At 48.8% G+C, this 12,065-nt stretch overlaps 1 protein-coding gene across 1 annotated transcript; it reads left to right on the forward strand.

Annotated features, from left to right (window-relative positions):
* The first annotated feature begins 2,579 nt into the window (after nt 1-2,579).
* On the forward strand, nt 2,580-3,895 carry LOC126653282 (homeobox protein vent1B-like). Its single transcript, XM_050340838.1, has 3 exons — nt 2,580-2,817; nt 2,982-3,202; nt 3,341-3,895. The coding sequence occupies exons 1-3, from the start codon at nt 2,580-2,582 to the stop codon at nt 3,650-3,652; spliced, it is 771 nt and encodes a 256-aa protein (XP_050196795.1). The 3' UTR covers nt 3,653-3,895.
* The last annotated feature ends 8,170 nt before the right edge of the window (nt 3,896-12,065 follow it).

Raw genomic sequence — 12,065 nt, forward strand, 5'->3', positions numbered from 1 at the left:
TGGTGTTCATGAGAGTTCAGTCCTTGATAATGGCATTTTGCCTGACTGCAGGGGAGGCTTGGCAGGATTCTGCAAGCAGGCAGTGGCACTGGTATTCCCAATACTGACTGGAGAAGTTGCTGCCAGGCCATGTGTTAAGTACAGCTGACTCAAGGGACTTATCATTTAGTAATTCAGTGAACAGAGCAGATTCCTGTATGTCTCCTCTACATCTCAGGCCTGCTTGGTCTGCTCTGTGAAATATGTTGATGACAGAATTGTCTAATGCTTAGAAGTTCTGGTATTTTAAAACATTTGCTCAGGTTTGTGATAGGGGTAGTCTTCACATTTACCCAATGAAAAGAATAATTAAGAAATAACCTGTGCTTGGAACATTTGAGGTGGGGAGGGGGAAGACAGGTGTGGGGGGAGGTGTTATAAAATAGAGGAAATTTAAAAGCAATCTTGAAGAATTTGGTCAAGCAAAAATTCTAAACTTTTCATTATTAATCAGAAAATGTTGGGAAGGATATATGGATGAGATTTCAAGTAATTAGATATCAAACACTTTCATATGGTGAAAAACCCCACAAACACACACATATATATATATATATATATATATGTCCTGCAGGGCTTTGTCCATGCTAGAGATGTTTGTGGACTTCTTTAGGTAGATAACATGTATGGGAGATATTAATGCTTGAATGTTTATTTAGACATGTTTGCACCAGCTGCCTCAGTTTCCTCCAGGAAGCTTGTTTAGTGGGCTCAGGCTGCTGCTGCAGTGCATGGTGCAATGTTGATCCCTACCTACCCAGGCCAGAAACAAAGGGCTCCGGGAGGGCTCTGGTCACGCATGGTTGTGGCTCTAAATTGGTTATTAGACACCTTTAAATAAAGGTGACAATCGTGTTTATATTTTTGTTTGGTTAGAGACAAACCCTCGAACAGTGTCATCACTGGTAGAGTAGAGTAGGACTTGGAGTATGCCATGAGAATGAACAACCAAGGAAAGACAGAGCTTAAAATGGGTTCACAAGTCAAACTTGAATATAATTCAGTGAAACAATTTTCTGGTGAACAAAAACCTGTAGGATTTCATGATGAATGGATGTAGCAACTACATCTGGAATGGACAAGAGGTTGAAATGTTTGTTTAAGGGAAAAATAGACAAAGAGGGTTTGAATAAAACTTTTTACTGGATTAATATAAAGAAAAATATATATCTTTATAAGATTAAAATTGAATAAATTGAAAGATTTAGACATATACCATCTAGGATGGTTTCAATCTTCAAATCTCCATCTGACAGTCTAAGAAATGCCTCGAAGCATGGTTACAGTAACTGTTACCGCTGAGAAATGCAGCAGGAGTGGCAGAATAACAGGGCCAGTCCCAGGGTAGACGGACTACAGAGCACTGAGTTTGTGTGCAGGTGGTAGAGGTGAGTGTAAAGCAAAAGGCAAGAACAAGGACAGACAAATCAGCCGTGATTTCTGGAAGCAGTGACACTAAACAGGGGTGTGATAGGAATTATCAGTGGTGTGGAAGTTCCACTCTGTTTTTGCACAGGAGGGAAGGGTGAAAAGGGGAGGGGGAATTTGAGGTTACCCTGCAGTGAAAAACTGCCCAAAAAGCACCAGGAACCTTTTGTCAATGTACTACAGAGGCATTACTGCAGCAGCCAAGTGTTTCTGTTGCATGCAAAAACCAGAGATGAACGGGAACGCTTCTGAAAGACACGAGTAGGTAATAAGATAAAAGACAAGGAGAGTAAGAGAGCAGAGAAACCTGTGTGACCTGCACAGCTGAAAGAGATCTTGGAGAAAAGATATGAATTCCCTAATCTCAGCAGAATGTTAATTCCTAAGGCAATAATTGTCATTTTCTGATTCTTTAGTCCAGAAACCATACTTTTATATAATCCACCTGAAGCTTGTCTATTCATAGAACCCAATGACCTTGACATTTATCTTTTTCTGTTTCACAACCTTTTCCTCCAATCCCCTCAGCCTATGCCTGTTCTTATAACCTGATGCTCCAGTCCCGGAAAATGCAGTGAGTTTCTCCACTTGCCTGCCTCAGGCTGTCTCGGGAACACAGCGCTCGGCCCGGAGAGGAGCAGGCTTGAGAACAACCCTTTAAACTGTGGATCTGATGCTTGAAAAGGAATGAAAAAGCGAACCCCAGGGGAAGGGAGATCGGAAGCAGCAGCAGCGCCCACTCTCCGGCCAGCGGCCAGGCATGCTGGTCCCCTTGCGCTCCCCCGGGGATACATTCCCCAGCGCCGTTTGAGGCCGCTCAGCTCCATAAATGCTATTTGCATGGGGATAGGATGTAACAAGAGCTGTAAATCACTGACGGCGGAGCGAACTCCTCAGGGGCAGACACGGCGGAGCCGAGCCTCCGCGAGCTGGGGCAATGTGTGAACGATATCTTTTGTTGGGGGGGAGGACTGATCGCAATTAGATGATACTTATCTGGCCCTTTGATGTGCATTTACACAAACAAGGTTTTCCTCCGGGAGATGAGGTATAAAGGAGGGGCCCGCGCTCTTCCTACACCCTCCTTCCTGGTATCTCTGAAACAAGGCAGGATGACCAAGGCCCCGTTCTCCGTGGAGTGGTTGTCCCAGAGCAGCCAGGCTCTCAAGAGTCCCACCGAGGGCTCTCCGCACCGAGCATCCTCCGCGGGCCACCGGCCCGGTTCTGGCTCCAGTCCTGGCTCTGGCTCCCGCCCCGGCACGAGCGAGCGAAATCGGGAGCAGTCCGCCGGGCCGCGGGCCGGGAGAAGCGGCAGGAGCAGGGAGCATGTGGCGGCCACTCCCGCTGCAGGTAACCGCGGTGTCCGCGGCCGTCGGGGCGTCCCGAAGCTCCCGCGCCCGGGGAGGAGGGCGGGCGGGCCTGGGCCACCCCGGAGGGTACCACTGCGCGGTGGCGAAGGAGGCGGGCGGTCCCCAGGCGTGGCTCACCCTTTCCTCCTTCTCCCCTGTCCCCAGGAGCAGACGGGCGGCCGTCGGGAGCGGGTCAGCCTGTGCCTGAGGAGGGTCCCGAGTGCTCGGGCCCCGAGGAGCCCGGCGGCCGCGGCGGGCGGCGGCTGCGCACGGCGTTCAGCGCCGAGCAGATCAGCACCCTGGAGAGCTCCTTCCAGCGGCAGCAGTACCTGGGCGCCGCCGAGCGCCGGCAGCTGGCGGGCAGGATGCGCCTCTCCGAGGTGCAGGTGAGCAAGAGGGGCACGGGCTGTGCCGTGGGCTCGGGGAACAGCGACAGCATAGTTCCAATAGCAAGATAAAGAACAAGCTGCGTGCCGTTGTAACCTCACCTTTCTTCCTCCCCCCTCCCCTTGCTTTTCCCCCAGATCAAGACTTGGTTTCAGAACCGCCGGATGAAACTCAAGAGGCAGCTGCAGGAGTTGAGGACGGAGCCCTTCTGCAGCCCCCCTCTCCCTTACGGACCTCAGGGCGGTGTGGTGCCCTTGCCTCTCGCATACGTGGCCCGACCATCACCTCTGCCCCGGCAAGGGGCCGCCTCTGAGGGCTTCACCTTGGCGGCTCTGCCGGCACCCGCACTGGACCTCAGCAGCGCCTGCAGAGCACAGCCAGTTGGCTTTTGGGCGGCACCCTGCTTTGTAGGGTACAGGGATCCCAGAGCTTTCTTGCTGGGCGTCTGACCGTCTGATATGGACTATGACTAAAGAGGATTTGCACTACTAATAGATATTTGGGCTGCCCTTCTCTGTAACTGCCTGGCGGAGTTATGATGCAGCACTGAACAAAACATTTTACAAAGACATGCTGGACAACCAGGATTATGGACTTCAGGCCTCTGCATTTATAGGCAACTGTAAAATAGGAACAGAGTGGGACAAACACTAATATAAATGAAATCCTTTAATAAACCTAATTTTTTTCTAGCTTTCATGTGAATTCCTTCCACAAGGATTGTAGAGCTATACATTCTGCCCCAAAAGAAAGCTCCTCTTCATTAAAGGAAGCATAGACTCCTTATTATCTAGATTTGTTCTGCCACTCTGCAATTTACTGAGCATGAGTGCAAAAAAGCGTGAATTTTCCCCTGCCTTCTAAAACAGGTATCCAATCCCTTCAGCTACTTCCTAGATGGGATTTTCTGTCATGGGACTGTGCCTTTAACCAAATATGTGGATATACCTGTTACTTAATATTGGGCTTGCTATAGTGGAACAGATGTTTTTGTTGTAGACCCTTAAATAATGTATTTGTATTATCTTAAGATGTAAAAAGTTGTTTTCTAAATAAGTATGATAATATATCTTTATGCTTTCACGTGCAGCCTCAGTAGATTGATAAGAAGGACATCTTGGGAAGGATCTAGACATTTCTTATCTACAAAATAGTATCTTATCATCTCGCACACAGGTAATGGGGTATGAGGGTGATGATGAAAAATTTACCATTCCAGTGCTGTTTTTCCATAAGTGGCAGTAAAATTCCTTCCCACTCTGCTATGCACTTTTAAAATTTGAATAATGTTCTAGTAAATTTATGGTCAAAATGGCCTGATTTCAGGCCAGAGAAAGGGCTCTGAGAAGTGATCCTTGACTCCTCTAAGTTGACATAAATCTTTCAAAGTCAATTGTCAACTAACATAAAAAGAGCAATAAATATTTCCACTTTAGAGGTAATCTCTGGGGTTACTGAAAGATTTCCGGCACACTTGTAATCTGGGTTCCTGTAATAAGTGGTCTGAAGGTTCTCTGTCAGTATCGTTGAATACACCTCTTTTCTTTTGTGTGCAAGGGCCAATCTGCCACTCAAATACATTTGTCTGGTAAAAAGCAACATTATGTGCCGCTTTGGGCAGTAGGTTTTATAGACACATTTGGAACTCTCTTTAACTATTTTGTAATCCATGCTGTATTTTTCCAGCCTTTTGAGATACTGCTATTTGTTTGCAATTGATTAAAATTCCCATTCAATGGAGGTTTATTTCTCGAAGACAAGTATTACTAAACAATTATTTATTCGAAGAAATCTCTCGGACTCCTTCAAATGTCATTAGGAAACTGGAATGTCTCCAGAAAGCTCTGAAATGGTGAATATTTTCCTCTTGCTCTAAAGCAATGACGTTTAAAATACCAAAACAGTCAAGGTCAATAAATATATCATTTACTTTGAAAAAAGTGTTAAGGTGAGACTCGACTTGGCTATTCCGTTTTCAAGAGGATAATTAAAGGGTTAGGTGTTCCCTTTATAATCTTGTATGGCCACAGTGGAGAACCCTGGCTCTACTGCATATGCTCTGCTCACCTAAAGGAACAGTACTAAAGGAACAGTAATAGTCCCTTATGCTCTTAGAGGCGAGAGCGGCGGTCTGGGGGGCGGAGGGAGGGAGCTTTGAGGGAACCCACGGGGACCGGGACTACCCGCGGCGTTGCGGGAGCGCCCCAGCCCCGGACCAAACGGGGAGAGGGTGAAAGGGAAGTGGGGACGGGCAGCTGGCCCTGGGGAAAGTGAGAGACAGATGAAAGGGCTCAGAAGGAGAGAGGGAGAACAAAGTGCTCCCACCTGCGGAGGGGAACTGTTTCCGTGGGGACAGGGTTTGTGAGGGGGAGGAGGGTGTCGGCGTCTCCCCAGCCCACGTGTAATAAGGGAGAGGCAGAAGCACACCTTATCGAGTCCTCAAGTGTTCTCGGTAAGACGCCTTCTGGGGCAGCTCTGTCTGGGCCCTCGTCCCCCGGATCTGCCCTCCCGGCCCCCAGCGCCGCCCCGGGCTCGGCTCGACCGAGCGGGGGAACAGTTTCGCCTCCGTACAAAAGTTTGTAGCCAGACAAGAGGCAACGGGAGCTGCCCGGAGCAACACGCAGTGCTGCGATCCTTGCCGTGATTTAAGCCCACGGGGGATGGTGGGGTCCATGCTGGGACAGGCGGGGCTGTGGGGCCAAGCGGCACCGGCCACGGGGCAGTCTCGGAGGTGGTGGTTCTGCGTGTGGGGTGCGGGTATGCGGCTCCCCGTATCCTGGCTGAGGGTGGCGGGTTTCGTGCCAGGGGCGAGGGCTGGTTAGTGGCACTAACGGGACGACCTATCTCTGGACGTACGAGCTGCAGAACGGCTGGAGAGGCAGAAGCCGGTCTCTGAAAGAGTGCTAATGGTCACTTAACATAATGACTCCTTGGCCACATGTATACTTAGCAAGCACATGAAATGCCTTCCCAGTGTTTTGGCAGCGCTAGCTTGCAAATACTGCTCCGTTTCCCGGAGATTGCTCAAATGAACGCAAGAGGTGATGCTCACTTGGCTGAGTGCCTAGTAGTAGCAGATTCCTCCGAATATCTACATGATAATTCCTCTTCCACCTGCAAAAAGTGGCTTTCTCTAGAAGGTAACTAATACATTCCAGTGATCTAGAAAACTATATGTGAAGTAATTTAATTTTTGCTAAAGCCGTCCAATTCTGGCACTAAAACGTGAATGCAAGATTTTAGTTTTATCTAGGAGAAACTCAAACTTCATGTTTTATTCCTGCATGTTTGAATTTCTCATCCACTGAGTTTAATTCCTGGCGGCAATAATGGAGCACTGGTGTCAGCTCAGGCTCCCTGCACGCTCGCAGGACATCGGAGCAGTCGGCTCCTGCTCCCGCACCACACCCGTCGAACGCCCCCGCAGCAACCTCCGGGCCGCCCCACAGCACGGCGGGGAGCAGCCCCCCAATTTGTGTCGCGCCACAATAAACCCCAGTACCGGAATGCTCTCTGGTAGGACCAAGCGGTGTGGGCAAACCAGCTACAAACTGGGGGAACCCACAACAACAAAAAACAAAAATGCCGAGTCGATTAGCTGGGGAGGAGCAGCTTAAGGAGCAGCTTAATGCTCCTAGGGGTGAAATCGTCGGAATTCCCGGCCCGACAGGTCTCGAGGAAGAGGCTGTATAACCTGGAAAATGGGCTCCCCGGGGAGGAAAAGGGAATGGGAGGAGAAAAATTGCCAGAACGCTAACTTCAAAGCCTTTGTCCCCTGCAGTGCGTGAGCTCAGGGGGAGCAACCTGATTGAATTAGCACCGCGGGGTGGGGGAGCCGCCGGCAGCCGCGCACGGTACCACCCCTCCCAATTTGGCTAGAGCAGCCATCAGGGGACTGGGAATAGGATCGGGGTATATCACCCCCCCGCAGCTCCCAGACACGGTGGAGCCACTCCAGGGACCTCTTTAAAAACCAGGTGAAGTTATTCGGTGATGTGTGCTAATCGAGAGAGATCTCGCACTGTCAGGCCATTACATCTAATTGCTGCCCATTATCTTTTTCTTTGATACTCAATTAGATGACAATTAACTTGATAAATCCCACCGAAGCGGAGGGAGAAATAACGAGGAGAGACCTCTTAGTCTCTACGTGTTCCTTGTGTAGACTTTACTACTTTTCCTTTATAGCTGTCTCTTAAACTCCTCGACTTCGACCTGTAATAGTACTTAGTAGGGAGTTAATCCTACCTTCTCTTTGGTATTCAGGCAGGTTAAGTGCTTTAGTTCTTATTTCAGCTCTTAGTTATTCTGCTTGGACAATTCTGAACAACTGTGGAGGTGTCACAAATCCTCAGGCAAGGTAGTAAAGGCGTGCATAGAAATTCAAGTACTAGTTTGTTTCAAGGTAACTTGTACTTAACTTATCTAGGCTCTTTGACCATTAGTTCTGCAAAGAACACAGAAATATTTCCCTGATAATTTTTTTTTTTTTAATGCAAAGTGAGTGTTTGCTCCCACAGTCACTGAATAGCAGTATCTGGGCTTGCAGCGTGTGAGCCGGGAGGGAAGAGGCTGCCGGGTGAGTCAGTAGCATTTGTCATTTATTGTGTGTTAGCCCTCATTGTTCCCGTGGGCAAAGGAGCGCCGGGGTGATGGCACTGTTAGTGTTCACAGGTACTTCAAACAGAAAAGCATCTATTCCGAAACAATCGATCTCATTGATGCCTAATTGACTATCTAATAGCACCTATCAGGACATCAAAGGAGGAGCTGAATAACCGAGTTAGCATTTCCAAACGAGAACAGCGGAGGGTACAAACAGCCATCAGCTCTCCCACCGGCCGGGAGCCCAGCCTGCGCCCTGCGGCTGGCTCTGGGCATAGGATTCCTATGGTCCCGTCTGGAGCAGGGCAAAATATCTTGTCTGCACTTTTAGCCATGTAAAACCTCGCTCCCTACAGTAATTAAGCTTACTTCTGAAGGGCTGCCATACTTTCCCAGGCTCTCTCCTCCTGCCCATTTGTGCAGCTAAACGTATTTTGGGGGGAGGATTGAGTGTTGGTTTGGTTGGTTGGGGTTTTTTTTTTCCCCCTGGGTGGGAAGTGTGCCATTGCAGTTGTTCTTACTGCATAGTCTATCATCCCCACTTCTGCAGTTCTGTCAAGAATATATGGGAAAATCTAAGCTTTTCAGAAAGAGAAATGAAATTCACCTATGATGAAGCCAGCAAGTTTGCAGCCCAGAAGGTCCCAGGTCTGGTGGCCTAGTACATCAGCTCTTAGTCTATGATAAATGCTATGATAGAAGGGAAGTCTGAAACATGAAGATTCATCCAATTATGGTAGCAATTATTTTTCTGGAGAAGGACTATTCTTCTGTTTGCCAAAATGTGGCCACTTTTAAGTTTTCATGCAGTATCACTGTGATGGTTTGTTGAAGGCCTGGGCCCACCAGCAGCATTCCTGGGCAGTACAAGTAAAGCGTGACCTTCTAGTACCTGGGGCAGGAGACACTGCAGCCTGGACAACAGGCTGGACCTTCCCTACCATAACACCTTCGTGCTGCAGAGCTGCTGCAGCCCTGCCTGTTCTCGTGTGTTCATACTCCGTGTATGCACAGAGCCCCAGATGAAATATTCCCATGCATACCAGTGAGATAAATCTACCATTTGTCCTTACAAGTCTTGTAGAGCTCACATGAAAAGAGCACTCTGTCCTGATGACCTTAGCTGTAATTATCACATCATGGCATTAGTCACTGCACCTAAATTTCAGGGTATCGTACTGATTACAAGAGTGCAGAAGTTAACAGTCAATTTCTTGAAGCAGCAAACACGTTTCTTATGGTTGAAAGCCTTATGTACAAAGGCGTGATGATAAATATTTTGAAATGTGATTTGGTGAAATGGGTCCCCTACATTCTTAATATAAAACATACATATATTTTACAATATAATACAGTATTCCAAAGTTCTGAGTATATCAAATTCTATAGGAAACGACATAATTTCCCATAATACTTAGATTTATTTTTGATCACGGTTATATATCACATCAACTGAATGCTGTAAGAACTTCAAGTAATACAAAATAATTGAGGTAAATTTGTGTCTCCATATTTCTCCAAGGCAAGGGGAAGATTTAACTGCAGCTGCAGGGCCTCTATCCACCCAGGGTCCAGGGTCATTAAAGTTTTCAAGTTTCTCAAGCTGCCACCTCTTTCCGATGGGAGTTGCAATAGCCACATAACACCTTCCACACTTTTCCCATCTGTTCCAGGGTTTTGTGGTCCGCAGATGCAGCTACTTTCATCTGGGGGGGGGGGGAATTGTAGAGTTGGGTATAAATATGTTGCTAAATTAGCAATTCGGATAGGAATAAAAACAAAAACGTCAGTTTTCATTGACTTTCAGCAAATGGTGGGACAGGTCAGCTGCTTTCCTGCATTTTCAGCCAAGTGAGAAGGGGAAATGGCAGCAGCTCTTTAGGGTTAGTAATAGTTTCCTTCTATAAGACACATAATATATGAATGCCAATGTTGGTCTCTTTGGGCACAGAACTGAATGGTCATCTCATGTCTGGTTTAATTTTGGTAGCTGATGAAGTGTCTCTCTCTAGATGGTAGTCTTTGGATGTCTCTCTGTGCCCGGGTGAGGGGACTGCAGGGCATGGGTGGGTGAAACAGGTGAAACCTGGCTTGGCATAGGTTTCTTCGGCTGGAGAAGTGGTGGGGAAGATTGCCCTGGTGGAAGCATTGGGGGGTATGCTGCTTGCTGGTAGCTGTGTGCTCAGTTTAGGAACTCCGGAATCTCAGTGGTTTTCAGGTATTACTTCTAAGGTTGTTTCTGGTGAGGCAGTCAGGCTCTGCAGATAATGCACGATGCTTTACAAAGGGCAACTTGCTGTGAATGTGTTTATATGTGGCAGAGCATGAGTTTCGCTCCTTGGACTTCTCCACACAAGGGGTTATTTAGAAGTGGCTGTTCTGAAATAAGATGGAGACTAAGTATAATGAAGCATTTGCTTCAGAAAAAGAGGGACCATACACAAGTGGAGTAGTTCAGGAACAGTTATTCAATCCTGAAGTTATTAAAATTAATGTGCAGGCACTTAGTTCTTTTAGGGAACAGTGAGTGACCTATCCCTGCTTGACTGAAACGTGTCTAGGGTTTATATGTTCCCCTGTTACGGTGGTTTTGTTTGGGTCAGTGGCACTTACAGGTAAATGGTTCTGACCCAGTGTGGGAGTTTTTCTCCAGCTGTATGCAACTGCTTGGATATTTTCACTGGCATATCAGCCAAAATGAGAGTCTTGTGCCAGCATTAAGTGACTCCCCATTAGTGGCTGTGCCCAACACCCCTCAACGAGCAGGCCAAACCCTCTGTTGGGCTATGCCGAGGCCAGAACAGCCTCCCCCATCCCTGCTCTTAGGGGCTGATGTTGCAAGGAAAGCTCCAGGAGGAATCCAGCTCCTGGGCTGTGGGCTTAGTTAGGTGTTTGCATTGCTCTGGTGCCTGCGCTTTGTCCCTTCCCTGGGGCCAGGGTGGGGATAAGCTGCCTTTGTGGAGGAGGGGTCGATAACTGTGCTGTCCATTCCTGAGGCCATGGACTTACTGGAACACTTGAGACAATAAAAATGGGTAGCATGAATACGACTTTTTTTCCCAAAATTTGGCATAACAAACTGGGGAGTTGGTTTGGTGTGGGAACCTGGATTATTGCTGTGTTTTAAAAAGAAAGAAACAAGCTCCTGTTAGACCCAGGTTTATGGTGCCCACTCCTTTCGGTTGTGCATCCCAGCAGGAACTCTGAGGATTTTGGAATCCCCATTGAAACTGAGGTCCTGTCAGTGCATTTACCCAGTTACTGGGAGGGCGATCACTTGCACTTGTCTTCAGGAAGCATCGGGCGTTAGACTATGTGTTATTCAATTATCACCACGGCCAGTGCGGTCATGGTCCGTGCAGTTTTTTCACTAGCGTGGCTTAAAGCGCAGGTGGAAATTGAACATAAGAAGAAGTCAGAAGACGGCCTCAGTTGCCGAGATGCCCCTTTCCCCAACCAAGCTTTGCTGGGGGGTGTCTTGATATCCCCCCTGCATTACGAGGGCATCGTCCTTCTCGGGAAGCGACATGTGGATTTGGGATAGTATGAAGTTGATGAGGTGCGAGCTCCGCTGCTCACTTAGTCCTTTGATCTCTAAACGATTCGGGAGATGGGTTGCTCCTTCTGGCTAGACAGACGGCGCCAAGTTCAAGCTGAGAAGCCCCGCAGCCCTGCTAACCCCCAGCCTGGCTCTGGTCCCCGGGAGTGAGGGCTAAGCCTCGGGGATAGGGACTTCTTCATACCGCCACCCCCCCCCCGGCTTTTCCCACGGAGAGCGGTCTCTGCAGCTCCTTGATGAGCAGTGCCTGACAGTGGGGGCTACCATGCCCTGCCCGAGCTTCTTTATCCCTCATCCCGGCCCCGGTGGTGTGGATCAGGCCGTCTCGGGGCTGGTTTCGGACATCTGTGCAATGTGATACCGTGTGTCTGAAAAAGGAGCCGGTAAGACCGCGCTGTTACCGGCACCCACGGTGTCTTTAAACGCCCCTTTGCGGGGCTGGGCCCGCCCGTGCCCTGCCCTCCAGGGGAGAGGGACAGGTTTGCACTTCAAGGGGGTCTCCCCGGCTCCGCAGACACGCTGGAGCCAGGGGATGTAGACATTTGCCAGACGTGTGAACTTTCCTTCTCGCTCGTAGCTGTGATCTCTGCTCGATTCCCACTTTGATGTGTGTTCACACTTACGAACTACCCCGCCCGGGACCGGAGCGCCCATATAAGAGCGGGCCGAGACCTCCGGTCCTCCAGCCGCCCTCAGCC

Source organism: Myiozetetes cayanensis, unplaced genomic scaffold (genome assembly GCF_022539395.1).
Source record: "Myiozetetes cayanensis isolate MyiCay16 unplaced genomic scaffold, myiCay2020 scf10, whole genome shotgun sequence".
In the NCBI taxonomy this organism is placed as follows: Eukaryota; Metazoa; Chordata; class Aves; order Passeriformes; family Tyrannidae; genus Myiozetetes; species Myiozetetes cayanensis.